Source organism: Pezoporus wallicus, unplaced genomic scaffold (assembly GCF_028554395.1).
Source record: "Pezoporus wallicus isolate ANWC-B61680 ecotype Strahan unplaced genomic scaffold, APGP_CSIRO_Pwel_v1 contig_6566, whole genome shotgun sequence".
NCBI classification, from domain to species: domain Eukaryota; kingdom Metazoa; phylum Chordata; class Aves; order Psittaciformes; family Psittacidae; genus Pezoporus; species Pezoporus wallicus.
The window spans coordinates 1,936,890-1,964,582 of NW_026638763.1; the positions used below are offsets into that span (position 1 = coordinate 1,936,890).

The 27,693-nt window shown below is 51.4% G+C and overlaps 2 protein-coding genes and 1 non-coding gene across 3 annotated transcripts; all 3 read right to left on the bottom strand.

Moving 5' to 3' along the window:
* Positions 1–4: 4 nt before the first annotated feature.
* Positions 5–14,061, bottom strand: CWF19L1 (CWF19 like cell cycle control factor 1). Its single transcript, XM_057412348.1, has 14 exons — positions 13,952–14,061; positions 13,745–13,829; positions 13,054–13,132; positions 11,342–11,443; positions 9,810–10,024; positions 8,828–8,946; positions 8,053–8,137; positions 7,078–7,218; positions 5,160–5,271; positions 3,540–3,619; positions 2,449–2,658; positions 1,575–1,694; positions 195–292; positions 5–122 (listed from the first exon to the last, which is right to left on the bottom strand). Exons 1-14 carry the CDS (start codon positions 13,972–13,974, stop codon positions 5–7), a joined length of 1,587 nt encoding a protein of 528 aa, XP_057268331.1. The 5' UTR covers positions 13,975–14,061.
* Positions 1,858–1,999, bottom strand: LOC130600768 (small nucleolar RNA SNORA12). The gene has a single exon (XR_008972527.1). It is a non-coding gene; the product is annotated as a small nucleolar RNA SNORA12 (small nucleolar RNA).
* A 1,673-nt stretch (positions 14,062–15,734) lies between the features above and the next one.
* Positions 15,735–26,371, bottom strand: LSS (lanosterol synthase). Its single transcript, XM_057412333.1, has 23 exons — positions 26,301–26,371; positions 26,049–26,226; positions 25,829–25,967; positions 25,640–25,748; positions 24,615–24,736; positions 24,292–24,388; positions 23,412–23,547; positions 23,135–23,243; positions 22,659–22,777; positions 21,847–21,944; positions 21,683–21,710; positions 21,066–21,122; positions 20,705–20,776; positions 20,158–20,208; positions 19,860–20,009; positions 19,418–19,514; positions 19,168–19,273; positions 18,599–18,664; positions 18,175–18,255; positions 17,557–17,727; positions 17,057–17,135; positions 16,310–16,851; positions 15,735–15,835 (listed from the first exon to the last, which is right to left on the bottom strand). Exons 1-22 carry the CDS (start codon positions 26,315–26,317, stop codon positions 16,666–16,668), a joined length of 2,268 nt encoding a protein of 755 aa, XP_057268316.1. The 5' UTR covers positions 26,318–26,371; the 3' UTR covers positions 15,735–15,835; positions 16,310–16,665.
* Between the last annotated feature and the right edge of the window lie 1,322 nt (positions 26,372–27,693).

Consider the following 27,693-nt stretch of genomic DNA (forward strand, 5'->3'; position numbering starts at 1 on the left):
CCCCTCAGAAGTCGCGGCGGAAGGCGCGGGCCTGCGCCATCTCCTCCGCCCGCTCCGCCTCGCAGCGCCGCCAGTCGGCCCGGTGCGGTATCGCCAGCACCGCCTCGCTCGCCAGCACCGCCCTGCAAGCACAGCCCGCGTCAGCGCCGCCAGCCGCCGGCACGGGCAGCAGGGGAAGGGGGGCAGGCACCGACCTGCCGAAGTGCAGCGGGAAGGGGCCGCGGATCCGGTGGAACAGCTTCTCGCCCGTGTCCAGCTCCACGTAGAAGTAGGGCGTCCCGGAGCGGGCCACCTGAGGGGGAGAGGAGGGGACAGGGGGACCCGGTGTGGCCTCCCGCCAGCACTCCGGGAGGGCGGCGTTGGACAGAGCTGGGGGATCCTGGCCAGAGGGGTCATTTGTTTAGAGAGGCAACTGGGCAAATCCAACCAGCCCACAGACACCAGCATCAATGGGTGACATCAAACCACACCTCCCAAGGGCCGATGAAGGGATGGGTCACTCACTCTGCTGCAATGATACACACACAGACTCAGAGAATCCCAGACTGGTTTGGGCTGGAAGGAACCGTAAAGCTCATCCAGTTCCAACAGCCTGCCATGGACAGGGACGCCTTCCACTAGAGCAGGTTGCTCCAAGCCCCTGTGTCCAACCTGTCCTTGAACACTGCCACGGATGGGGCAGCCACAGCTACACTCGTATTTCTCAGATGAGAAATCAGCCCCAAAGCTACCAAAACGGGTATCAATGGTTGTAATGACATACAGACCCCTGTGCACACATGTTATTTCTCCCTCCTGCTGCAGACCAGTCTCCCTGTGATCACTTAGCACAAAGAAGAACAACCCAAGTGTCAGTACTAACTCATTTTTCTGATGTAAGACAAAGGTTTGCTTAAAATTCTCACGCAAGGGAACCTAAAAACTACCTGGTGTGCAGTGCCATTGAAAGAAGGTTCGTGTCTGGTGTCCTATGGTGACAGGCTGAGAGAGCTGGGCTTGCCCAGCCTGGAAAAGAGAAGGCTCCTTAAGGGGAGACCTTAGAGCAGCTCCAGTGCCTAAAGGGATACAGGAAACCTGGAGAGGGGCTTTGGACAAAGGCCTGTAGGGATAGGACAAAGGCTTACCCTGCCAGAGGGGAGACTGAGATGAGCTCTTAGGCAGAAGCTCTTCTCTGTGAAGGTGCGGAGGTGCTGGCACAGGGTGCCCAGAGAAGCTGTGGCTGCCCCATCCCTGGCAGTGTTCAAGGGCTGGCTGGACACAGGGGCTTGAGCAACCTGCTCTAGTGGAAGGTGTCCCTGCCCTATGCAGGGGGTTGGGACTGGATGAGCTTTAAAGTCCCTTCAACCCAAACCAGTCTGGGATTCTATGAATTCAGCAAGCCCTACACACAGCTGGAAAAATTTTCAGATTGGGAACACATCTGTTGATCACAGAAAGGTCACCTGGAGCAGAATACATCTGATACATCTCCATATCAAGTTGCCTCCAACAGCTTAACTCTGCCACACACACAGTGCTCTCAGAGGAACTAGACAGGGCAGAAGGAAAGTAACAGGTGAAATCTTGTCTCATACTTGCGTGATATCCGAGTGCTCTGGGATTTCTAATAATTCAATCTTTTGTTTCTGTGCCTGTGCAATAAAAGACTCTTTAATGTCTTCGGCAGTACAGCGGTCCAACGGGACAGGAATCACCTGGAGAAGGAGGACAACATTTCCATAAAAGAAGGCAAGACAAAACAAAGTACCTGCTGAAAGCTATCAATCCATCACTGGAGCTTTGCTCCTCAGTACTGCTCAGCATCATCAAACAAGACAGGGGAGACCTGCCTGTACAGGCTTAAACTTATGAGGCATTTTCTGTAGGAGCTGAACAAGAAGCTGAAAACTAAAAGCTTGTAAAAGTTCTCAGCACAGCCTTCTCCTTTCTGATCTCTGTGGTAGTTTAAGGCCGCTCTGACACAGTTACAGACCTGCCAAATACAGAAACCACCACAATAGATCCCTGCACAATTGACACACAAGGACAAAAACTCAAAGGGCTGGTACTGGCTGGCAGTGACCAGAGCTCTGCATTTATCTTTAGATTTTCAGCCTATTTCAGTTACAGAAGTGAGCACCACAGTTTATGTGCCAGCGTGAGCAATGTCTTGCCATTTATCTATAAACTTCATGGGCTTTTTAATCAGTTCCATGCAGGGAAAATCTTTCCTCACCCATTCAACACAACCAACATTGTGCTGCTGAAACAGGAAGAATAAAGGACTCTGGCAGAACCAGCACGCTGGTTTTAGTTTTGCTCTGGCTCTATCTGTCAGTAGGACGACTTCTCTCCATACTCCAGGAAGGCACAGTATAAGGAGGGAAATCTGAAGGTAAGCTTTCTCTTTCAGTTCATTTGCAGGTAAGTGCAAGCTTATACTCTCCTGGGGTGACACTAAAATCATACCTGTAACTGCAGATGCTGACTCTTATAGTTTCTTTCAAATAAGACATATCTCTTTCCCTTGCTTCTGAAAAATTCCTTTAGGGCAGACTTGTACTTGGTCACTTCTTCCACCACCTCTGAAGACAAGTCAACCACTGACTGATAGTGCCCAATGGGCAAAATCAAGACGTGATCAGGTAATAAACCACCTTTGGCCAGGGCAAGATAGCACTAGAGTGAAACAATACACACCAGTTACTCACTGCAAGCAACACTTACTTACCATGCTATGGAAATTTACTCTCTGATTGCATTCTGAGTATCCCCCATCCTAGCAATTTGCCTCAGGAACAGGAAAGTCTTCCTTTCTATGTCACTTATTAGGGATTGTGTATAAGCAATTTATTAATTACTAGAGGAATGAGAAAGAGAGAAAAAAATATCATCATCTGAATACCAGAGAATGCCTCATCTGCAGGAAAGTATGGCTACATACTGCTACACAGCATGGCTACAATTTCTTACTATGACAAGAAAAGCCACTTGAAAATTGTTAACAGCTCTTAAAATAAGCCTGTGGCCAAACCTGTAGCAGTTTGAGGTGGATTATGCAACACAGGAACAATAACTTTAAGCAAAATTAATACACAATCAGTGAATTAATCTCCAAGATGTCAACTTTAAAGCTATCTTGTCTTCTGTTCAATGTGTATGTACCAAAACTGGAACCAATCATCCCAGGGACATCTGGCGTAACTCCTGACAGTGCATCCTGCTGCCAAAGCAGCTCCCAGTTTACACTGAGTTCACACTGGAAAAGTTCTGCCAGATGGTAACATAAGCAAACCCTGAGGGCTGGCAACAGCAAAGTGTTCTTGCACTGTAATCCAGCTCTGCTGCCAGAGCAAACCTGCTTGATATTTCAAGACTTTACATAGTTATGTCTTTTGTAGCGGAGATGTAAAGAAACTGAAATTCAAACCAAGAGTCAGCTGCAAATAAAGTTTGGTTGTTTTCTTTTTAAAGATTACAATTGGGATTGATGTTTTATATTGCCATGTCTTAGCACGTTTCTGCCATCATGCAGCAAAGAACATGCTCTGGGTACTTACATGTGTGCCAATACTAACAACCAAGTGCTTCTCCACTTCTGGACTGGCGAGGCAGAACCAGCAGGGCCCCGAGGGCTGTGCTTTATTAGGAAAGGAAAGAGAAAGCACAAGGTTTAATTGTCAGACCAAGGAATGGAACAAGATGAGGAGGAGTCACCCTTTGCCAGCCACCCTTCCCAGCTGATAAAGTGCTGAAGATGTCAGGACATCTGGAAACAGCTCTCATCAGAGAACTGGTGAGTCTGGGAAATTCCAGCGAGAAAGGAGGTGGTGGCAGTCAAGTCCTTGCTGAGAGCATTCTCAGAGTGCTCCGATTTCACGGAAGAGCACTAATTCCAGGATTTTAGTGCTTACTGGTCAGTAGTAACAAAGCAGCAGCAGATTTAAACAGAAAAATCAAAACAAGGTAAAATTACTGCACAGGTAAAGACAAGGACAGGCACTTGTCACTTCTGGTCTATGCATCACACTCACCTGGATTCACACACAAACTGTGATACCTGAGCTGATGTTTAATGTAAGTTGATGGCACTGATAAGCTACCTTAAGGTCAAACACTGTATTTGTGTCCTCTGCAGGCTGTGTATGTGAACACACAAGTAGTTTTGCAAATGCAATACACATGACAGGGTGTCCAAGAACTGCAGGAAACCAAATACCCAATTCTGAGGTTCATTTCTGAGCAAAACAGCATTAACAGGGCTCTCTTCTCACAACAAACTCCAGAGACTTTGGAAGTTGGATACGTACAGTGGCACACTACGTCTTGCAGGAGTGATGGCAGAAAACAAGAAACCCCACACACATTCCTTCATCAAAACTGCCATCACAGCCAGTTATGCCTCTGCAGGCACATACAGAGCAATGGCACTGCATTCGAGTATAATTTAGCATGTGGACTGTTATGTGCAAAGACTATGCAAAGAGTTTGGAAATCTAATAAATAAAAAACAACAACTCAGTCTTATGTAACAAAGGCAACCAGACTTACCTACCAGGGGCATTTCTGAAGAATGTTTTCTTACCCACTGGCAGAGGGAACAGCTTTCAGAGGAACAAAAGAGGGGCTGACACCTGCATTTATATCTTAAGACCAACATTTCTAAAGATCCATGCTTGCAGTAACACTGGCACTGAGAAGTCATGATTCTTAAAGATTTCATTTTGACTTCTTCAAGTCAGGCAAACTCTAATGAGATTTACAGCACAGAAACAGAGGTAATAGAAGGGCTTCCTTTCTTCCTAGTTCATTAATACTTTGTTAACTCACAGCACAGAACAACTGAAGTGGTGTTTCAAGAACTCATTAGCACCACGAACCAGCCTCCTGTGGTCCCTCTGAAAGGAAATATGCTGCTTTGTGAAACTGCATCTTGTCATGTTCAGCTCAACTGCAACCACCACAGATCCAACTAGTTTTTAAACTATGATTTTGACTTGTCTTCCACCTATTGATTGCCAGGTTTGTAGGAAACAAACTGTATTCCCACAGCATCCGGTGTAGTGACAGAGCATGCTGACAAGCTGACATCCACAGTTCAACAGCTTGGGATAAAATGAAGAGTGAGATGGTCCAATGCCTCAAGGGAAGAGCTTTGGTAAAAGCATCTACATACTTACGGGGTTTTTTGGCTTGCTTAGGTTGGGAGTTCCCTCCCTCTTTCCCATCTGAGGGACGTTTCTTCCCCTGATGCTTGCTCAAATCAAAGAAAAACTGACAAGCTGATTCTTCCTGTTTAGAAAATGAAAACCAAAGCCAAGATTACAACTGTGCTGCAGACAGTCACAGTATGTACTATAATTTGCTTTTTTTCCTTAGGAGGTGTGTAACTACCTTTAAAAAGCATCAACAGCAAAAGCATTAATATCCTGGAAGAGAATGAATTGACCTTTCCCAGTAATGCAGCAGCTTAACTTCAGGCTGAGTATTTCCCCCTACACCAGTGATCTTACAGTTTAGTTTATCTACATTACATTAAGACACGCGGACATAGCTCTTCACATGTCTGCATTAGCAGAGTATCCCACTATTCTTGGAGGATAAAACATGCTCTGCATAGGGAAATAATCTGAGTCTCTACACCTGAACATATCCACTTGCCTGACGATCAAGTTACCAAGTTGGCAAGTCACATCTTCTGACACCAACAGCAGATTGTTCAGGCCCAGGAAGGTAACCTCCTCTCAGGAGGAGCAGATGATATTTAAAGGAGCGTGGAGTTGGTAACTTAGGACACTTGAGGAAAAAACAATTGTACTCAACACCTAGCTCACCACATTGAGAGATACAGTGGAAATGCAACATCAGACGAAGTAGCACCTGAGAAGCCAGCAATCTAAGGGAGAAAACTGGGGGCCAACTTCGAAGGACTACCTTTCAGTCTACAAGCTTATGAGAGTAAGACCATGTGTGCTGAGATACTGATAGGGAACAGTCCTGACAAGGAGGCAAATCTAAATACAGCATCACCATGCAGACCTGCAATCAGAATCATAGATTGGTTTGAGTTGGAAGGGACCTTTAAAGACCTTCTAGTTCCAACCCCTCCTGCAATGAGCAGGGACACTTTTGACTAGAAGAGATTGCTCCAAGCCTTGTCCAACCTCACCTTGAACACTGCCAGGGATGGGGCAGCCACAGCTTCTCTGGGCACTCTGTGCCAGCGCCTCAGCACCCTCACTGTAAAAAAAAATCTTCCATGTCTAGTCTGAATTCCCACTCTTTAGTGTAAAACAATTAACTCTTAACCTATTAACCCTATTAAAAACTCTGTCCCTTTCTCATAAGCCCTCTTTAAGTATCAAAAGGCCACCAGGGACTCTTCATTAGGGACTAATGATAGGACAAAGGTGATGGATTCAAACTAAAACAGGGGAAGTTCAGATTAGATATATGGAAAAAGTTCTTCCCTGTGAGGGTGCTGAGGCACTGGCACAGGGTGCCCAGAGAAGCTGTGGCTGCCCCATCCCTGGCAGTGTTCAAGCCCAGGTTGGACAGAGCCTTGGGTGACATGGTCTAGTGTGAGGTGTCCCTGCCCATGGCAGGGGGTTGTAACTGGATGATCTTAAGGTCCTTTCCAACCCAAACTAGTTTACAATTCTATGATAATAAGGTCCCCCTGGAGTCTTCTCTTTTCCAGGCTGAACAACCCCAACTTTCTTTCCTCACAGGAGAGGTGCTCCATCCCTCTGAACGTTTCTGTGGTCCTTCTCTAGACCCTCTCAACAGGTCCATGTCTTTCCTGTACTGAGGACTCCAGAGCTGGATGCAGGACTGCAGGGGAGGTCTCACCACAGGAGAGCAGAGGGGCAGAATCACCTCCCTGGACCTGCTGGCCACACTCCTTTGGATGAAGCCCAGGATACGGTTGGCTTAACAAGGGGCACACAGTAACAAACTCCCATGCAATCTGGTTGATGCAAATTGTTTACACAGAATCCTGTAGTGTTTTGGACAGAAATATCCTCATGTTAAAGCCAAATGCTGTTCTAAGCAACCTGAACACAGAGAGTCACATGAAGGAAAATGCAGCAGTACCTCTGCACACAGGAATGCTTTGCTCTTCTGTGCCTCCTTCTGTGATTTTCGGTATGGATTTTCAGTGGTGTCCTGTGGCTGTTTCACTAGCTCTGCAGGGTCCATCAAGCTCATTGGCACAATGCTGAATGCATAGAGATACTAAAACAAAAACAGATGGCTCAGATGCAAGAAGCTTTTGCCATGACCGCAACTCTGAAGAGGTCACCTGTAAACAGCCACCCTGAAACAGTAACACACAACTTAGAACTGCAAGAACTCAGCAAACTGGTCTTAAAGCTAAGGCAGGACATGAAAAACACACTCCCCGTGCTAGTTTCCCACCCAGGGCAACCAAGAGTTTATGGAGTGCTTCTTCCTTCACTTTAAGGAAGATCTTTTTGAAGAGCAGCAGCATATCCTAATTGAAGAAGAAACAACCTTCATCCTTGCCAGTTTCCAGGCCTTCTTTGTATGCAGAATTCCTGGATCCTTTTTGTTACCAGGCCTGGCTCCTATGCCTTCTTAACACTAGCAAGCTGTCCTTTTATACCAAAACACTGTAACTTTCTTAAGGGTAGAAAAGAAGCAAGCTAAAAAAAAAAAAACACGAACTCACACAAAAAAACAGCCCCTTCCTATCCCAGAAGTTAGTTATTTTCAATGATTTGTAAGGGCTCATTTGGAATTTCACTTCCTTCTATGTAAAGCAGCTGGGAAAAAGGAAGAAACAGCAGCTTTCTATCCAGTTTCTTCTGCAGCTGTCTTCACAGCTACATGCCATTTCACCAGGCAGAGAAGAACAGTGGTGCCCCAGAACACATCTTACCCTTCTGACATGATGGGCAACAGGTATTTGTTACTCAAGTGAGACTGATCCTTCCACTTCAGTCAAGCTTTAAGGTGATCAACTCTGTCCTCTAGCTAGCCAAAGCTGGGCTTACTGCCACATTTCCTGCACTTGAGAAAAGAAGAAACATTCAAGAGTGGCAGTACCTTTTTCTTGCTTGTATTGCCAACGTCAGCAAGTGCAATGAACCTGCTCACATGCTGTGGGGTCTCCTGTAACACTGTGTGGTTTCTGTAAGGAAGCAAAACATGACTCTGCTGGCATATACAATATGGAAAAGGACAGTGGGCAAACCACGTGTCATCCATGAAGTTACTCAGACAGCATGTTAGCCACATACAGTCTTTGGCCAAAAACAAGGGGGCTAGAGGAAAGACTCGTGAGATCTAACAGCAAACAGCTACACAGACCAAAATGGCATCTCACTGCAGTGCAAATACAGAGGTGAGAGAACAATTCACTAGTCTGAGAACAGCTACACCTTTAAAGTGTTTCCTGTGGAAAGGATAATAATCTTAGCCAACATCAACACAACAGCTTCAGTTTTATTTTTAAGTTGTTCTGATACCTGCATTACGTCAGTAGTCACGTTTTATATACAGAATTCCGACACCACTCTTTTCACCACAGAAGAGCCTTTCCATGATACATTTTCAGAGATACACCCCTGCATTAGGCAGAACACTGTTTAAATATGACTAAGGGCAGCTAACCTGGCATCAGATTCACAGCAAGGTACTTGGACTGCACAGTTTGAGGCAGCAGGAATTAAACTAGTAAGATTCATCTGAGAAGCAATCTTGACCATTTGGTGTTGGGGCTAGGTGACTTCATAAAGTTCTTCTGAAGTTGTCCTCCTGTTTTCTTTAAAACTTGAACTCCTACTAGACAAGAAATGAGATTTCACATGGTCCTACAAACCTGTAAGGAAGTCTTTCATAATAGGCCTTCTCCAGGGCAGCAAAGTGGTACCTTGGTTTAAGACTTGCAGCTAGATCAGATACTAACTTGGAGCCACATTTCTTGGTATCTATTTCTCCCTGCAAAACACAAACCAAGTTTTATTTTAAAAACAACTGTCAGATTGCACTGAAAAATAAGTTTTATACAGAACTGCATGCTGGAAATGTAGAGACTGACTATAGGGGTCACCATGCCCTGGAAGGGGAAAATAAAGTCAGATGGGCTTGATTTCTTATCACCAACCAGAGCCTGCTCATTTATCCCATTATGTGTACTCAGGGTTTGCCTCCACTCATGTCATCAATCCAAGTTGGTTTTATTTTCTTTTCTCCTGGTCTTGTGAAGCCAGCAGCGCAGAGTGAGTGTGGCAATCACCAAGAGATGTCAAAATCATTAAAACAACTTCTGACCACATATCCAGAGGGACAAAGCTCTAGTGCATGAATAAAGTAAGTACAAAAGCTCTGAGGTTTCCTTCAGAAGCAAAATTTTATCCCACTCCCATGAGAGAGAGAAGCCAGAGCAAAACAAAACACAACCAAACAGCAGACTTCAAATCATTTCCTTGCTTCAAGGCTCTTGTACTGTCTTTTTCCTATTAGTCTTAGACTGAGAAGCGAAGTAAGAAAAGGGCAGAAGAAGAAAGATGTTCAGGAACAGCCCATGTTTGTTATACCTTGTCATCTCTGGTAAAAGTAGAGGGCATGAGACGCTGACCTGGGAGACATCTGTCACAGCCCTGCATCGCAGCAGCAGGACAGGCACTAATCTACTCTCAAGAAAGCAGTTTTCCTCTCTGTGCTCCATTCTACTGCCCCTGAAGTGGGAATGGCAGAGGGGAAGAAATGGTCCAATAGCCCAAACTGTCACAGCAAGCAGAAAGACAATCCTTTGTTAAATCCATCTGGAAACCCATTCCACCAGAAACCAGAACACTTACCGCACTGTTGGCAAAAGTCCCCACATCTCTGGGCCAGGGGGATGTCAGCAATATATCCACACCTTTGAAGTTTGGTGTTGACAACAAAGATGTTTTCAGTTCTGCCACATCCTTTGCACTAAAACTGTAGGCAGGAGCCGGCTCACACTGGGACTCAGTGCCACTCAGGTATGCGATCTGCAGGCCAGAAGAACCACTGTAAAGACCTCGGCGACCTGCATGAATACACAGACATGAACTTGAGATGTAGACACTCTAAGTAATCTCTTACTCATGAGATAGGTAAAGGTCCAAATTCAGCAGTCCTGCCTTACTTCTGCTGGGACTTCCCTTACAGACACCTCATTTTCTATGGCCATAAACTCATGAGACCCCACTTGGAGCACTGTGTGCAGTTCTAGTGTCCTCAGCATAAGAAGGACATGGAGCTGTGGGAACAAGTCCAGAGGAGGCCATGAGGATGATCAGGGGCTGGAGCACCTCCCGTATGAAGACAGACTGAGAAATTTGGGGCTGTTCAGCCTGGAGAAGAGAAGGCTGCATGGAGACCTCGGAGCAGCTTCCAGTGTTTGAAGGCAGCCTACAAGGATGCTGGGGAGGGATTCTTCATCAGGGACTGCAGTGATAGGACAAGGGTGATGGGTTCAAACTGAAATAGGGGAAGTTCAGGTTAGATATAAGGAAAAAGCTTTTCCCTGTGAGGGTGCTGAGGAGCTGGCACAGTGAAGAGAAGGCCGGAGAAGCTGCGGCTTCCCCATCCCTGGCAGTGTTCAAGGCCAGGTTGGACACAAGGGCTTGGAGCAACCTGCTCTAGCGGAAGCTGTCCCTGCCCGTGGCAGGGGGTTGGAACTGGATGAACTTTAAGGGACCTTCCAACACAAACCAGTCTGGCATTCATGAAACTATAGCAAAGACAGGTTTTAGTACAATGACTCAAATCCAACCCTGCCTACAGAGAAGCAGCTGTTCAGTCAACCCCCAGTCTTCTCTCCTCATTGCTATCTTGTTTCCCAAAAATGAACCCATATCAAAAGCTGAGTAAAAAAAGTCAATTGCAAGTGTCTTCACTCATTATACTTTCTGTCAAGTGGCACTGTAGAAAGGAACAAGGTTCTCCTTTTAGCTTTGCTACAGCTTCATTGCCTTTAAAGATGACACTTCTTACCTCTGCTACCCCAGTACAGCCACAGAGCATAGCAAAATCATACTTCAAGTACTTTCCCATACAAAGACAGGCACGCTATGAGAATAAGATATTCCCAAAGAAGAGGCTCTTTCAACCACTATTCCTTCTGGTTAGCAAGTTCAGTGTTAGAAACCAACAGAAAAGCAGGGTTCTCTTTCACATTATACATAGAATTGTATCAGCCTTTCACCATAGAGCTCAGTTCCAGTCTGAATCCCAGAATGTGAAATGCACCTTAAAATTCCCAGAACAAGGAAGGAGCTTTGAAGTGGGAAGATCAGAAAACATTCATGAAAGCTCCTCCAGGTAAATGCACACACATTATCACAAAGCACCTGCAACTTACCTAAATAAGTGATGTTCTCAGCTAGCTCACAGCCACTGACATCTGGGAAATAGCTCACAGTCTCCTGGTCGTTCGCACCAAGCACATAGGTTGGAATTGGAGCTGAGGAAGAAAACCACATGCACTCAGCACAAGTTCAGTCTGTGTTTACTAGGAATCCCAGCAGGTCCCAACACCACTCCTCTGCAGTGTGACAAGGAGCAGTAAGTACAGGACAAGAAACCTTCCTTCAAAGTAAGTACCCAAGCCTCCTGTTTGCACAGATGCATACAGCACCAGCTGAGAATAACCTCTAACTACAACTCACTCCACTGCCTACACAAGAAGGTCAGCTCCAAAATGATCCATAGGCCCAAAAACATAGGTCTTCCCTAGGGCAATGCTAAGTAAAGACCAGAGCACAGGGACACCTGGTGAGTTAGTTTAAGTTGATCTAAATTCATAAGGGTATCAAAAACCTGCAAATCATTGATACTTTAGGTGAAAACTCCAAGTTCAACAGCTCTTTGATACACTTGGTAGAAGAACTTGTTGCATGACTTCATCTAGACCTGGTGGACAGAACTAATGAGAGAAAAAGAGCAATGGGAAGTACCAGGTTTAACTCCTCTATGGCTTTAATTTCTCCAAACAACACAATTTGAATCTTTAAAAGCTTTTAAAAGTGAGAAAAAACAACAACTGATGTCAGAGACACCTCCTGTGGCTTTCCTGGCACAACAGCAAGTTGGTCAACAGGTCCTAACCTTTTCACTTAATAAAAGCCAGTGACAGCTCCCTGTTTAAGAAGGGAGCAGCAATACAGCAGATCTGCTACAGCTGCTGTTACGCTGTTGCTCCCAAAGTTAGAAGATACAATTGTAGAACAGAGCTCGAAAACTTCCTGAACGGCTTAAAACCAAAATGAAGTGATGTGAACCTTACTTCTATCTGCATGTATATAGGTGAGGTTATAAGCTACAGGTGTTTTCAACAGCTCAAAGGGTAAGGACAATTCAAGATGAGGAAAAATGCATCGGTCCAGGGAAGACTTTGCTGTTAACACTCACTCTTCTCCCTGTGTGCACTGGGGAGCTTCCCCAGGGAGCCAAGTTTAAACCAGTAACAATTCTCCTTATATTCTCATAGCAACAGAAACAGAAGGGAGCACACCCTGCCATGGTAAGCGGCAAAGAGGACAATCTTTATGCAGGTGGCCCTCACAGACAAGCAGCGGATAAATGGAGGGATGCAGTAGCAGAGAGGAAGTGGAAAGCAGGAGTCCCAGCTCCTTACTTGTTTGCCACGTCAGCAAGAGCCAGAGTAGCACTGAAGGGGAAAGAGGAACACTACAAATGCTCATGAGGTAGCATCTCCCTTACAAAAGGGGTGTGGGAAGAGGCAAAGGACACCACACAGGACCTTTCACATTCACGGCCATGAAAACATCTCCAATGCAAGGGCTGTGGGGACTGAGGAGGAACTGACAAACCCCCCTCCTTTGGAAAAGCTTGTGATCTTCATGGCTGAAGAACAGAGACACTCACACCACCAGCACCTCTGCTTTCCCCTTTTCTCCTTGTGACTGATTGCAGGGAGGGGAAGCACAGCATTGCTTTAACACAATATGTTTAACTGCAAGTTCTGACTTCAAAAGCACACTGAGATGAGACAGCGAAGTGGGTCACAAAGCATTGCCATCACCGGCACCCAGAGTGAGGAGCCTTCCTTACCTTTCTTGGCGCCTGTGCAATACTCTGCCCATTCCGCCTCAGAAGTAGAGCCAAAAAAATTCCCAACACACAAAAGCATCTAAAAACATCAGATAAAGGGAGAGTTGCCATTTGACCAAAGACAGGACACATGCAACACTGCTGCTGGCATGCTGTGCTGTCAGAACACTGTGCCATGCATCACCCGAGCAGTGAAAGGGAAAGAGCCAGCAATAGGAGAGGATCTGAAGGACCAGCCCCTAGCAAGGGAGGGTCTCAACACCCAGCTCTGGGGTCACCGCACCCAGAAGCCGCCACGGGCAGGGACTACCGTGCCCTGAGGGTCACCATCCACAGGGAGCCACCAGATCCTGGGGAACGCCGAGCCCACGGGACACCGTCACCAAGGGGCCCTCACATGTAGTGACAAGACAAGGGAGAGCGGTTTCATTCCTGGCTGTGCACGGCGGTGCTGACGGCAAGAACCGTGCCCTGTGGGACTGGGGTCTGAAGTCCCCCCCGAACACGGAATCATGGAATGATTTGGGGTGGACAGAGAGGGAAGAGCGTGGCTCCGGCCACCAACACCCGCCTCAGCCCGTGTTAAACCCACCCCGTGTCACCCGTACGTGGTCCCTGCCCGAGCCACCCCAAAGCCGCCGTTCACCCGCACGGTTCCACCCCGCGCCCCCAGCCCGCCGCAGACCCTTACATCGAAGGGGCCGCTCTTGCTCTGGATGGCCCGGACCCGTCCGAAGAGAGCCTCCAGCCTCCCCTCCACATCGCCACACGCCAGCCTGCGGGACACGGCGAGTCAGAGGCCGCCTCAGCACGGCCCGGGCCCGCCGCGCTTCAGCGGCCTCCTCCCGCTCCGCCCCGCTCCCTCCCGTCCCGTCCCGTCCCTTCCCGCCGCACTCACACTCGCAGCGGCGTCGCCGCCATCGCGGAAGCGCTCGACCCAATTCCCGCCTGTTCCGGCTGCGCAGCGCAAAGCGCTTCCAGAGGGGAAATGACGCTTCCGGGCGGGCCTGTGAGGAGCGCAACCTCAGCACCGAGGGAGCTGCCCGTGCCTTGGGAAAGGACCGCAACGGGGGAGGCTCTGAAGGACCGGTCCCCACAAGGGAGGGTCTCAGTGCCCGGGGTCACCGTGCCCTGAGGGACACCGTCCATAGGGAGCCATCAGATCCTGTGGTGCCTGTGGTGACGGTCCCCTAAGGGACCAGCACATGTGCTGGGCATGTAATGACATTGCCGGGTTCCCCTACAGTGGTTTAAAACCAAGATCAAAACAACAACCAAACTCTCTTCCTGCTTGTGATGGACAGCACGGAGATGCGTGGAATGCCTGGTAGTGTCACACGCACAGCGTAAAGAAGTCCAGAGTTTGGAAAAGGCAAATGGGGCTGTCAAAACAGCCTGAGATGAGTTTGCTTAAATAACTCTTACTAACAGCCTTGCTCAGCAAGCCTACCAGTGTGGGCAGGCAGAGGGTGGGAACGCAGCAGAGCTGCTGCTCAGAGTCTGGAGAAACGGGTTGAACAGATGGGTTTGCCCTTCAAGGTGTGTGATTCCATGGTTTCTCTATGAAGTTAGACCCAAGCAAATAACAGGATGTTGCCTCTAGGGTGCAATCACAGAATGGAATAGACTCTACCAGGCTGGAAAACCCCTTTAAGCTCCTCCAGTCCAACTGTTCCCCAGCACTACCAAGGCCACCACTAACCCATAGCACTGAGGGCCTCGTCTCCATGGTGTGTGAACACTTGCAGGGACGGTGGCTCCATGAATAAGCCCAGCCAGTAACTCAGAACCACACAGCCACTCGCTTACTCCCCGGCTTCTTCACCCCTGTCCTGCTCCCAGAGGGATGGGGAGGAGAATTGAAGGAACGTAACTCCCATGGGTTGAGATAACAGCCCAGTAACTAAGGTATAACACAAAACCACTGCTGCTACCACCAATGATAATAATGGTGAGGGAAATAACAAGGGAAGAGAACACAACCACTCACCACCTGCCAACCAATACCGAGCCCAACCCTAGCAGTGATCTAACCCTTCTGGGTAACTGCCCCCAGTTTATATACTGGGCATGACGTGCTGTGGTATGGAATACCCCTTTGGTCAGTTTGGGTCAGGTGTCCTGTCTCTGCTTCCTCCTGGTTTCCCCTCCTCCCGGGCAGAGCATGAGGCTCACAAAGTCCTTAGTCAGAGTAAACATTACTGAGCAATAACTAAAAACATCAGTGTTATCAGCATTGCTCCAGGCCGAAAGTCAAAACCACAGCACTGCACCAGCTACTAAGAAAGAGAAAAATGACTGCTACTGCTGAACCCAGGATATCCCATGCAGCAGCAGAGGGGCACTGGCTGGAGAACAGCTTTGCAAAGCTGGACTGGGGCTGCTGGTGGGCAGCGAGTCCAGGAGCATGTAGGCACCAGCACACTGGGCTTATTGTATAAGCTGCAGGTGGAGAGAATCGATCATTCCCTTTTAGCCCGGTGCTTCCTTGGTTATATTTTTCAGGGCCAAGAGCACTGGAAGAGGGCAAAGCAGCCACAGGCTCTAAGTATGGCTTGTGTGTTGGTGGAGATGGTGCCCGTACCACTGGGGAAAGGTGGTCCAAGCCAGGTTACACTGTCCATGCTCCCCTCTCCTTGAGACACATTGACTGGGGCAGACAATGAGAGGCCAACACAAAGTTAAGTTCCCTTTGCAACACCTTTAGCAATTTATTAACCTGTCAGTCAACGTGACTTCCAGCTCCTGAAAACAAAGTGTGAATGCCCAACTGTACCATAGTCTGAACAGAGGATCCTGCTGCACTGGGGCTGGCTGGAAGCTTTGCCCTGACACTCATCACCTCAGTGCTTTCTGCTTCAGATTCCCTCTTTTCAAAGCTGGAATGATGGTGGTGACTTCACCAGTGAGGCACTGGGAAGCCAGGTTCCGGCAGTGAGAAAACTGAGGGAAGCACTCCTCTTTTCCATTCGTCTGGGGGAGGATAGGATAGGTGCCCTTCCCCTCCCAGCACAGGCTCCAGAGGAGGGAGCACTTCAAAGGCAGTTGCTGGCACTCACAGCACAGAGGCCAGCTCAGCAGGGATTGTGCAGTGCACCCCACCACAATGCTGGGCACTGGGGAGGCCCCCAGTCCTCTTGCTGCAGAAAGCCAACCTGGACAGCATGAGGGGAAGATAAAGGCACTGTTCTACCCAACATAGAATCATGGAATGGTTTTGGTTGGAAACGAGCTTAAGATCATCCAGTTCCAACACCCTGCCCTGGGCAAAGGGGATACTATGGGCATCTCTCTCACGAGCTTGAGAGAGTCTGTCTAGATATGTCATAGAAAACAGCTTGGCACCGTTCTCAGATCACCAAACTGGTCTGGAAAAGGCACTTCACTCCCTGTCCCATGAGTGAGGATGTATCTGGGAAAACCCTTTAAAAGTGTATTTTTGAAGGAGGTTCAACAGAAGGAGGCTCAGCAAGAGTCCTCCATGGCAGAGCAGCAGCCCGCATGGTGAAGATCAGCACCAAGATACCCTATGCAGCAAATCCCCCCCTGGCCCCATGCAGAAGCTGGTATCTGGGACAAGTCAGAGGCCATGGCATGTGTGATGGCCCGGGCTCAGGCAGACAAAGCCTCTGGTACGGTCTCCCCTGTCCCATCCACATATCCAGAGCCCAGCTTCCCAGCAAGAGGGCTGTTGGGATGCAGCCGGCAGAAACGGCCCAGCGTCCAGATGGGGAAGACGTTGCAGTACGCGGTGTAACTGATGGCACATGACTTGTTGAATACACCAGCAATGTTCTCCTAAGAGAGAGACAGAGATCAAGGGGGTCACAGGGGACCACAGTGTGTCCAAGATGTGGCATTGAGCTCATTGCCTTCCTGAAGTCCCCCACTAAAAGCCACACAGGGCCTCCCTTCCAGGTAAGGGAAAGTACACCATTTGCAATGGCTGCACAATGCCCAGGACATCTGGGAACCCCCTGGAAAGACCAGAGGGAAGATGTACCTGAGGCCAGTCCCCGCTGGGCAGCTGCTTGTCAATCAGGAGTTTGATGCCCCTTTCCAGCACGTCAATGTCAGGGTACCTGCAAAGCATGAGGGAGATGTGAACACTCTTATCAAACCATCTGCAAACCCATGTATTTGGAGAACTTAGCCATCCATGTACCTAGGGAACTCAACCACCTCCAGGCTGCCCTGAGCCTGTCCCAAGCATGCTGAGTTCTTCGGGTCAGCCCCTCACAACCATAGCACACCAGGTATCATGAATACAGCAACATTTGCCCAGGCTGGAGGCCTGTGACTGAGATTTAGACCTTTGCTTTACACTGTCTCTCCCATGCCCAGCATTATGAGCCCCAGTGTCAGTGGAGCACTGTGCAGACCAGTCCCTTGATGTGACCACAAGATCACAAACATGGCTGGGGGCATTGCCCACACCAGCCAGGCAGCTGCACCTCCCTGAGCCTGCATTTCCTACTCATCACCAATGAGGGTTGCTCCTACCTGACAGCCATGAGCCCCAGCAGGGCCCAACACGTGTTGTGGATCTGCGACTCAGCGCTCTGCACATAGGTGCGCTGCTCACATGACTCGAAGTCCTCTCCCCACCCGCCATCTGCCATCTGCTTGGAGAGGAGGAACTGGCAGGCCTGGGCCACCTCTCGGCATGCAGCCCTGTGAGGATGGGGCAGAGAATCAGAGCTGGGGACACAGAGTGTTTGCACACCCATGTTCCAGCTGCAAACAGGAGCTGTGCTCTGCCCATGCCTGGGGCTGCCCCACGAGTTAGGCCCAGTGAGTGCCCTGGTCATAGCACAGAATCACAGAATAAACCAGGCTGGAAAAGACCTTTAAGCTCATCCAGTCCAACCACACCCCAGCACTGCCAAGGCCACCACTAACCCATGGCACTGAGGCCTCGTCTCCACGGTGTGTGAATGCTTGCAGGGACGGTGACTCCAGCACTGCCCCGGGCAGCCTGTTCCAATGCCTGATATCAGAGGCACAGGATTTGGGAGGAGCAGGAGAGCCTATGCACAGCCAGGGCATCCACCCAGCCTCGCCATGATGTCCTGCCCCAGCCCTAGAGGTAGGTAGAGGCAGAGGAATGAGGCTTCTCACCCGTCATGGTACGTGTGCTGCATACTGGCAAATGCCTCCAGCCCAAACCAGGTGCCATAGGTGAAACAAACCCCCCAGCTCCTAGAAGGAAAGGGAGAGAGGCACTGTCAGGGGTGCGGGACTTCAGGTTGAGGTGTTCACAGCACACAGGCGCAGCCAGGCATAGAGCTGCCTGTGCCTTCCCCTGTGACACAGCCGTGCCCAGTCCCACCACCCCCTGCTCCCAGTTCGCTCACCAGTCTTCATCAGACACTCTGGGACCAGAGAAGCTGGAGCCACCCTTGTCCTCAGGGGTTGTCTGCATCTTGTACAGTGCACAAGGAACCTACTCAGCCCCATTTGCCCTTCCCACAGATCCCACCAGCCAGGAATGCATGTCCTCTTGGTCCCTCTCACACTGCGGCAGCCAGGGAACACTGCTTACCCTTCCCATGACCCATCAGCTCGCTGCTTCTTGCGACAGAAGTCCAGGCCCTTCTGCAGAGTCTCTCTGGTCAGGAAAAAGACACCCATTTCAGAAGCAGTTGCTTCATCAGGAGCATCCATCAGTTCCTCTAAGGCTTTGATGGGTCCCATTGTTATAAGGCTCAAGAGGCAAAAGCATGCACACTGTTCAGGATCTAAGAGTCAAATCAAGCACCAGCTGGGTGCTTCATGCCAGCAAGCAAGCAGGGGACATAGCCTACAGCTGGCTGCAAGGTCAAGGCAAGTGCTAAGTCAGTGGAGGCAGATCTCTATGAATTTCCCCCCAGCCTGAACCAAAACAGGCTTAAGAGGCTGCTTGTGGGTGGCTCTGGCTTGGAGAAGTCACAAGCATCCCAGCTGTGCAGATACCAGTGGCCACCCCAGGGGCTGCTCCATGCCAGTGCAGAGATCCAGGCAAGACTCCTGACAGGGCTCAGCAGGGGCTGTGTCAACAGAGGCCAAAGCAGGCAGCACGGGACACTGCAGCCTGTCTTCTCCCCTACCCAGCTCTCATCTTAAGTGCCTCACCTAATCTCTGGAGCTCTGTGCTCAGGGAACTCATCATGGAAGTGTTTCAGTGCCTGCATGACAGCGGATGTACACTCCACATAGGTGTAGTCAATCATGATGTCACCTGAAGGTGAAGGGTATCAGTTACCCCACACTATCCTACAGAGGGTCCTGGGGCAAAGCCAGGCATGCAATGGGCACAGCAAGGCCAGGCCACTGTGTCCATTCACAGTGCACAGGATGACCACCCCCTTGCAGCTCCCCTTACCAAACACCTCTGAGGGGTTCAGCAGCTCCAGTAAGTGGCCTCCTCGCTTGGTTTCATACGTGGCAAAGCCTCCATCTGAGTTCCTCATGCTCAGCAACTGCCCAGACGAGAGAAGGGTTGGGACTGGCTCATAGGCAGTGCCACCACCCCAGTCTGCTCCAAAACAGGTGTGAGGACAAAGTCAGACCCACAAGTCCATGGGGTGGGCAGACAACTCAGGTCCCAAACTACACTGACATCTGACACTGACAATCTGAACCATCACATTATATTATGTTGCATATGTAGCTCTGCATCACAGTAAATAATGGTGTTCCCACACCAGGCCACAGGCCTTGTGCAGGCTAAGTAATATCAGATCTAACAACTCTTCAGGCCTTGATTTTAGCTTGGTTTAGATGCTGCCCACATTCACCTTTGCCCTAATTTTTGCAGCACTTACCACATTCACAGCATCAAAGAGGCGCTCGGGGGGGATAGGCTTGGCTATGAAGGGGCACTTCTTCTGCAGAAGCATTACTGACTTCAGCCCCTCTGCTGTGCAATCTGCCACGATCCAGCCGCAGTCTCGGGTGCTGAAGGGGAAGCCGCCCTGGAAAGGGAACAGGAGGGCTGCAGCACCTTCCTCTGACCTGTTCTGTTCTTGCAAGGGAGGAGGTGCTGCCCCTCATTCCCATCCCCTGTGCCCAAATCCCTGCCCTGTTTGTGCGTCCTTCAGAGGCCAGTTGCAGACATCATACCTTGTTCATATGGCGATAGTATTTCTGGTAGTCGGGTGGGTTCTCTGGGATCTGCAGAAGACAAGGAACAAGTGAGAGAAGTGTTGCTGAAGTCCCCTTTTTGGGTGCTTTCTTGTCAAGGACCCATCTCCTTTCAGTGCTCCCACTGGTGGCACTATGAGCAAGACCTTTGACTGTATCTGCACCAAGCTGCTGGTGATGGTGACCCCCACCATGAGCTACTGGTCTGGCAGCAGGAGCTGAGGCTTACACAGTCTAGGCTTCCTAGACGGGTGCCTCAAATGTGTGAGCACCAGACAGGACGAAGGACAAATAAGCCCAAACTCTCAGTTTTCCAGCCTGTCTTAGCCCAGGCAGCCAACCCAAAAATCCCTGGGCCTGGCCAAGGCCCTCTCCCAGCAACAGGGAGGGAAAGCAGAAGGCCGTCCTAGGACTTTGGTAGTCCACCCCTTCAGAAGAGCTCTTGAGAAGGCAACAGACACATCCAGCAGGGCTCTGAGCAGCAGCCAAGTCTGCACAGTGTGAGACACCACCTGGTTCTGCTCACCTGGGTGAACTGGAGGAATTCATGGGCATTTTGGAGGCAGGATGTGAATTCAGACATCTTCTGGCCTTCTGCCTGCAAACAGAGGTTCACAGCACTCAGCAAGGAGCTCTGGCAACCAAATGTGTCCCTCAAGACAAATACATGCTGGGACCTTGCTGACCTGCTGGTCTAGGGGCTGTTAATTAATGCCTTTCATGTAGCCCTTTCTGTAAATTTGCTTTCATACCTTATTTACTGTTTCCATTAAAACCCCTACAAGGAGAACTGAGCCAACAACTGTTGCTGGCATCACTAAGGTGTTTGCATGACCAGCTCTGGGGCTTACCACAGCAATCGCATCATACCCTCCAAAAAACTTTACCTCCAAGAAGGCTTGGATGGCAAAGGCAGTGTCCCAGAGCTGGGATCCATTTGTGCCCTGGAAGAGAGAAAGCAGATGGTGAGAAGCAGGTCCTGACAACAGCCTGACCGAGGTGTGGGGTCTATGGGACAGCACATCCCTCCTGCATTACCCCCCTAGCTCCCTCCACCCTATGCCTCAGTTTTGTGTCACCCAACATCATAGCTGATGTGCTGGCATAGAGGGGACAGATGCAGCAGCTCAGGAACAGCAATGCAATAGGAAATGAGACAGCAGCTGAGACAGGAGAGGTGGTACAGGGACACAACAGCCACAAGAAATGCACAGCTGAGTCCTCACGCAGTATTAGGAGCCTGTCTTTCTCCTCCCTTCTCCCAGGACCTGTGGGGATGAAGGGGATGGAGGCCCTCAGCTTACAGCACAGAGAGGCAAACTAGCAGGACACTGTTCACTTCTAGCACAGCCAGGGGAGGTGGCAGTGAGACAAAGCCACCAGGCACCAAAGGCAAGTGGCGGGAGCTCAGGCACAGGGTGAATAAGCTATCCCATTATTCCATGGGCTCTCCCAGCACGACAGGGTCCCTCTGAGTCACAGCTGAACTCCTACAGCACTTCACCTGCATCTTCATGCCATCGAGGCCCAGCCTGTAGGAGGAGAGAGCACAGTGATGCAGCACAGGCACAGCAAGAGCACCGGGAAGCAGGCTGGGAGCCACGGTGTGCCTGCTCTGCAGGGACCAGAGCCCAAAGCTGTGGCAGGTAAGCCACACTCAGCCTTTACCAGAGATAGTCAGGGATCCTGGAAACATGCTCTTGGAAAGCTGGGGAGTTCTTCCCATCCACGAACCAGCGAACCAGCATGTTGATTGTCTTCGAAATCTGTTGAGCGCAGCACTGTCACTGCTCTGGATACAGCTTCTTCCAGCAACACAGACTTCAATCCCTCCCACCCAGAACAAAGCCATCTAGAGGTGTCCCCAGGCTTGATCCCAACCGCTCCATCTGTGGCTGAGTTTGTGAGGTAGGTGCCACAAGATTTCTCCAGAGCTTCTCCTCAGATTGTTTCCCTGGACCACAAGGAGAGGCACCCCTCATCAGCACTGCAGCTATCCCATGTCCTGTTAGTGTTAAGCTCTTGAGGAATAGGAGCAGCAGGAGCTGCACCTGAGCAAGATCATAGAATCCCACACTGGCTTCTGTTGAAAGGGACCTTAAAGCTCATCCAATTCCAACCACCACCCACGGGCAGGGACACCTTCCACTAGAGCAACTTGCTTCAAGGCCCTGTGTCCAACCTGGCCTTGAACACTGCCAGGGATGGGGCAGCCACAGCTTCTCTGGGCACCCTGTGCCAGTGCCTCAGCACCCTCACAGGGAAGAACTTGTTCCTTATTTCCAACCTAAACTTCCCGTTTTAATTTAAACCCATCACCCCTTGTCCTATTGCTCCAGTCCCTGATGAAGGGCCCCTCTCCAGCATCCAGAGAGGGATCTGGTGATGATGGTTACATGCCACAATTGCAAAGGGCTGGGGTGGGTCACAAACTGGTCCTTAAAGAGCAAAAGGCAAGGTCTTTAAAGCAAGTGTCCTACCGGCCCAATGCTGATGCACTTGGTGAATCTGTCATCAGCCTTGATGTGGTCATACAGCTCTGTGATAGCTCGCTGCCGCAGGTGAGTGCTGTGGTGGGCTTCGTACACATTCATGATGGCTACAGGAGACAAAAGAGATACGCAATGAAAGACTCAGCCCATGCAGCCAGGCTCATGTTCTGTGGCAGGCTGCACTGCTGTTCTCATGGTGACCAGGGAAGGAAAGCATGGGAACTGCTCTGCCCCACAGTGACCCAAGGACCTGGGCACAGGGCCCTGCTGCTCTCAGGGAGGGAGAAGCCCATGGATCACACACTCCATGTCTCTATCCCAGCTCCAGAGATAGCTCGCAGTTGACCCCAAAGAGCCCTCATGGTCCAAAGCAGCTTCGGTTCCACCACCACCAGCTCACTTGGTGCCGTAATTTAAACCCAGCTGATAACTCAGCCCTTCTGCCCCAGCCAACACCCACTCACCATAGGCGATCCCCAGCAGCCAGCTGTGCGGAGTGTACACATCACAGGCAGCCACGTTGTTCCTCTGGGCTGGCCAGTCTATGCTGGCATAGTCCTGCACGTACAGCTCCTGCACAAGACAACAAAGGGCATCAGCCTGGGAGCAAGCACCCAGAGGCAGCTGACTGCTGGAATTTGGCTCCCCTGCCTGGGCACAGGGACAGTGTGGGTATGGGAGCTGTCACTGCATAAGCCAGAGGGACGGGGAGTCACGTAACCTCACTGGAGAGCTCCTGACCTGCCGCAAGCTCCGTATGAGCTCATCCTCTTCTGCTGACAGACGTTTGGCATAACAGTAGCTCATGGGCAGGTAAACCTGGCGGCAGTGGCACCAGAGCCGGGATGGGTGGGCTGGGAACCATGTAGGAAGCAGCCTGTTTGCAAGAGAAGGTGCTACTGTGAGGAACAAGGAGGGCCGAGGGCAGCATGGAGAAACAATGTGCTGGCAGGGGGATGCCTGGAGCAGGGCAAGCCTTTCCCTGTCCCCTGTTCCAGCTGGTACAGCTGATGGAGAAAAGAAGGGAATATCCACACTGCCTGGCACTGCTCTGATCCTCCCCACCAGGGATGCTCCCTCTCTCTAGAGCCAGCAGGCACTGCTCCTGGCCCAGTATATAAAGCGTAGCGAGGCTCCCAAGCTGAGAGAGTCAGTTCAGGGCCCTCTTCTCTTCCCCACATGACTCTGAAGGCAGACAGAGCACCATCAGCCCTTGGTACTGTGCAGCCTCTGCTTTCACACAGGGAAAATGTCATGTACTTGCCTCTCTGACACCCAGAGGCCCTCTAAGTAATCAGGAAGGGTACGAGTGAGGGTTAGAGCTGGCAGCCTTCCATGTGGCTGTTCTGTCCTGCTAGGACCCAGTTCTGGCTAGCCACAAGAGCAGAAGCAGGCAGGCAGGGAGCACACAGATATAATGGGACCACATAGGAAAAGCTCTGGCATCTCCCTCAGGGCATTGTTCAGTCCTGTCCACCCACTGGCTGGCCTTGTTGCTACGGTCTTCCAGGACATATCTGGAGTTATCCCAGCAAACACCATTTCCATGAGATAGCTGTGGGTTGAGGCTGGAGGCAGGACTGACAACACCCCCTACCTCCACACTGAAGGGGGCACATACCACATCTCTGGGAGAAGCGTGTTCATTCCCTCCCAGCTGTAAACGTTCAGGACAGCCAGCCAAAACTTCCCCCAGGAAGGGATTCCCACAGCACCTCCTGCAGAGAGAGGCATCAACTTTGAGGGTTAATACAAACATGCCAGCTCCCTGCTTGCTTCTCCAGCACAGGCTCCACTTCTCCCCAGGTTAACTGAAAGCGCAGATGCCATCAAGGGCAAGCAAGAGCAGCAGTTCCCCTGTTACCTGGAAGCCCCCATGTCCCATATAGCCCTCAGGTCCAGACAGACCTCTCTCCCCAGCAGTGCTGGCACACAGCAGCTGACCTTTGCTGTGCAGGTTGACACGGGCCCGCACAATGTCAGGGTCATCTGGTCCGACCCCCAGGATCCTCAGGGCTACGTAGTTGAGTGCTGTGCCAAACACTGTCGATTTGTCTTCCACATGCCTGTCACACACACACACACACACAGACAGCACAGCCATTAGCCAGCTACTGGTATTAGCCAGGAACAACCCACTGTACAGGGCTGTCTTTGTCAGGGTGAAGTGGAATGCCAGCAGTGACTGTGGAAAAGGGGACACCCAACTAATGCAGGGAGAAACGCTGCTCTGCACTACCCTGTTACACACAGGGTGGTTTGTGTTGGAAAGGACCTTAAAGCTCATCCAGCTCCAACCTGCCACAGGCAGGGACACCTTCCACTGGAGCAGGTTGCTCCAAGCCCCTGTGTCCAACCTGGCCTTGAACACTGCCAGGGATGGGGCAGCCACAGCTTCTCTGGGCACCCTGTGCCAGCGCCTCAGCACCCTCACAGGGAAGAGCTTCTGCCTAAGAGCTCATCTCAGTCTCCCCTGTTCTGGCAGGTTAAAGCCATTCCCCTTGTCCTGTCCCTACAGGCCCTTGTCCAAAGCCCCTCTCCAGGTTTCCTGTAGCCCCTTTAGGCACTGGAGCTGCTCTAAGGTCTCCCCTTGAGCAGCCTTCTCTTCTCCAGGCTGAACCAGCCCAGCTCTCTCAGCCTGGCTCCAGAACAGAGCTGCTCCAGTCCTCGCAGCATCTCTGTGGCCTCCTCTGGGCTTGTTCCAACAGCTCCCACTTGTGTTGGGGGCCCCAGGTGGTATGAGATGCACGATGCTTTAGGATATAGTGCCATAGAGGTGATACAGCCAGGCTTGATGCTCCTGCCACCTCTGTGACAAAAGGTACCTGGAGTGCTACACAAGCAAGTCCAACCCCCAGAGGTATCACTGTGGCAGAGTCCTGCACCCCCAGCCTGGGCAGATTTGACAGCAGCTCCGAGTGCTGGACCTCGGTGGTGCCATCACCTGAAGTACCATCTCTGCTACTCACAAGCCCCAGCCTCCGTCCGGGAGCTGCACGGAGAGCAGGTACCGCACCATCTCCTTCCGAACGCCTTCCGGCAGCTGGATCTTGGCAGTGTGACACGTTATGAGCAGACCTAGAGGATCAGACAGGCTCCAGCATCAACCCGAACGAGTTCGCTCGCTCCTCTCAGCGGAGGCGCCCTCCGCGGCTCACCTGGCAGCAGGAAGAGGGGACCGCCGTAGTCACCGGCCCAGTGCCCGTCCTCAGCCTGCAGAGCGGCGTAGAACCGCATCCCCTTGCGGGCAGCCTCCCGGGCCGTGCCGGCCACCGGCGAGGCCGTCAGCGCCTCAACCTGCGTGGGGGGAGACAGCGCCTGAGCCGGGGGTGCCCCTCGGCTGGGGCTCTGCCGCCCGGTCCCGCCCCAGACCCGCACCGTGTCCAGCCCGAGGCTGTGCTCCTCCAGCAGCGTCTGCGCCCGCCGCTCGCCGCCGTCCCCATCGCCGTCGCCCAGGTAGTGCCAGCGCTGCCGGCCGCCCTCGCACCGCAGTCTCCAGTCGGGCAGCGCCGTGGCCGGGGCCGAGCGCCGCGGGCCGCCTCTCCGCCGCACCGCCCTGCGGAGACAGGCACCGTGAGCCGCGACCCCCGCTACGCCCCGCCGCCTGCCCGCCGCCGAGCCGGCACCCACCCGCCGTCCGCCGCCATCGCTTCAGCGTGCCCGTTACCGCCGCGCCGGGGCTAGGACCGGAGCCGGGGCCGCACCGCCCTGGGCCGACATCGCCTCACGGGCCGCAGCCAACGGGGCCGCGGAGCCGCGTCGGCAGCACCGCCCCGGCCGTAAGCACCGCCCCACGCCGCGCCCCTCGGTGTCAGGCGGGTGCGGAACACGGGGGCTGATGCGGAGCTCCTGTGGCCGTCAGCTCCGGCTCGGCTCGGCTCCGCAGGCATCGACTGCCCTTGGACGCGGTGGCTGCAGCTGCATCACCCGGCTCCAGTACCCACCCCGTGGCCGCTGTCGTCCCTGTGCGCATCGCCCTTCTTGCAGCACCTCCGGTCGTGCAGCTGAGAAGCCAGAGGGACGGGATACAATCGAGAGGGACTTGGACAGGTGCAAGAAGTGGGCTCATGCGAACTTCATGAGGTTCAACAAGGCCAAGGGCAAGGTCCTGGGTTGTGGCAACATCAACGCAAGCTAGGGGACAGAGGGATTGAGAGTAGCCCTGAGGAGAAGGGCTTGGGGGTACTGGTAGATGAAAGACTGGATGTGACCTGGTGAGGAGGGGTGCAGCAAGCAGGAGTGACACCCCTAGAACAGTCTGTTATGCTTTATGGGTGCTGCAACAATGGGGTTACAGGAGAAGAGACACGTGGCACATCCTGGGGGGCGTAAGGTGTCCGCGCTGTGACCCCTGCCATGGGTGCCACCCTCCTGCAGGCACTGGCATGGGACAGCAGCCCAAGAGGTCCATGAGCAGGTGGCAGTGGCCTGGCTTCCCTCCTACTGCAGAAGCAACACCAGCCTAAGCCACTAAGGCAGTGGAAAGCTCAGGTGGAAGAGCCACAATTCATGGCCTGCTATCAAAGTTAAGCCTTGGATCTAAGGTCTTGGAGGCAGGGACCATCTCCATGCCTGTGCATCCCTGGAGGCCTCAGGGAGCATGGGGAGGGGGGGGCAGGGATAAAAGAGCTACTCCCGAATGTGGCACCCATCAGCACCCCAGGACAGAAACGTGCCTGTGAATTAATACTTGTATTCACACGCTAGGAGTTCTGCTGGCAGACAGTTTTGCACTCAAGTCCTGCATAACCTCAGGGGTTATTTGGAGAGGATACAGCAATTTTAGTTTGGAATTCTAGAATTAATTTGGTATTAATTTTATAAACTAGGCTTAGGTCACACACAGGCTCAGCCCTGGGTTTGGCAGAACACCTAAGGGTGCTGGAGCCCTCCTGGGGGGAGCTGTTATCCTTATGGCATGAGCATAACAGCTTTGACTTGTGCCTTATACCACCAGTCCTCGCTAGGGAGGGCTGTGTTGCTTCCCATCACTGTTTAAATGGAAAAAGGGAACTCTAGAAGT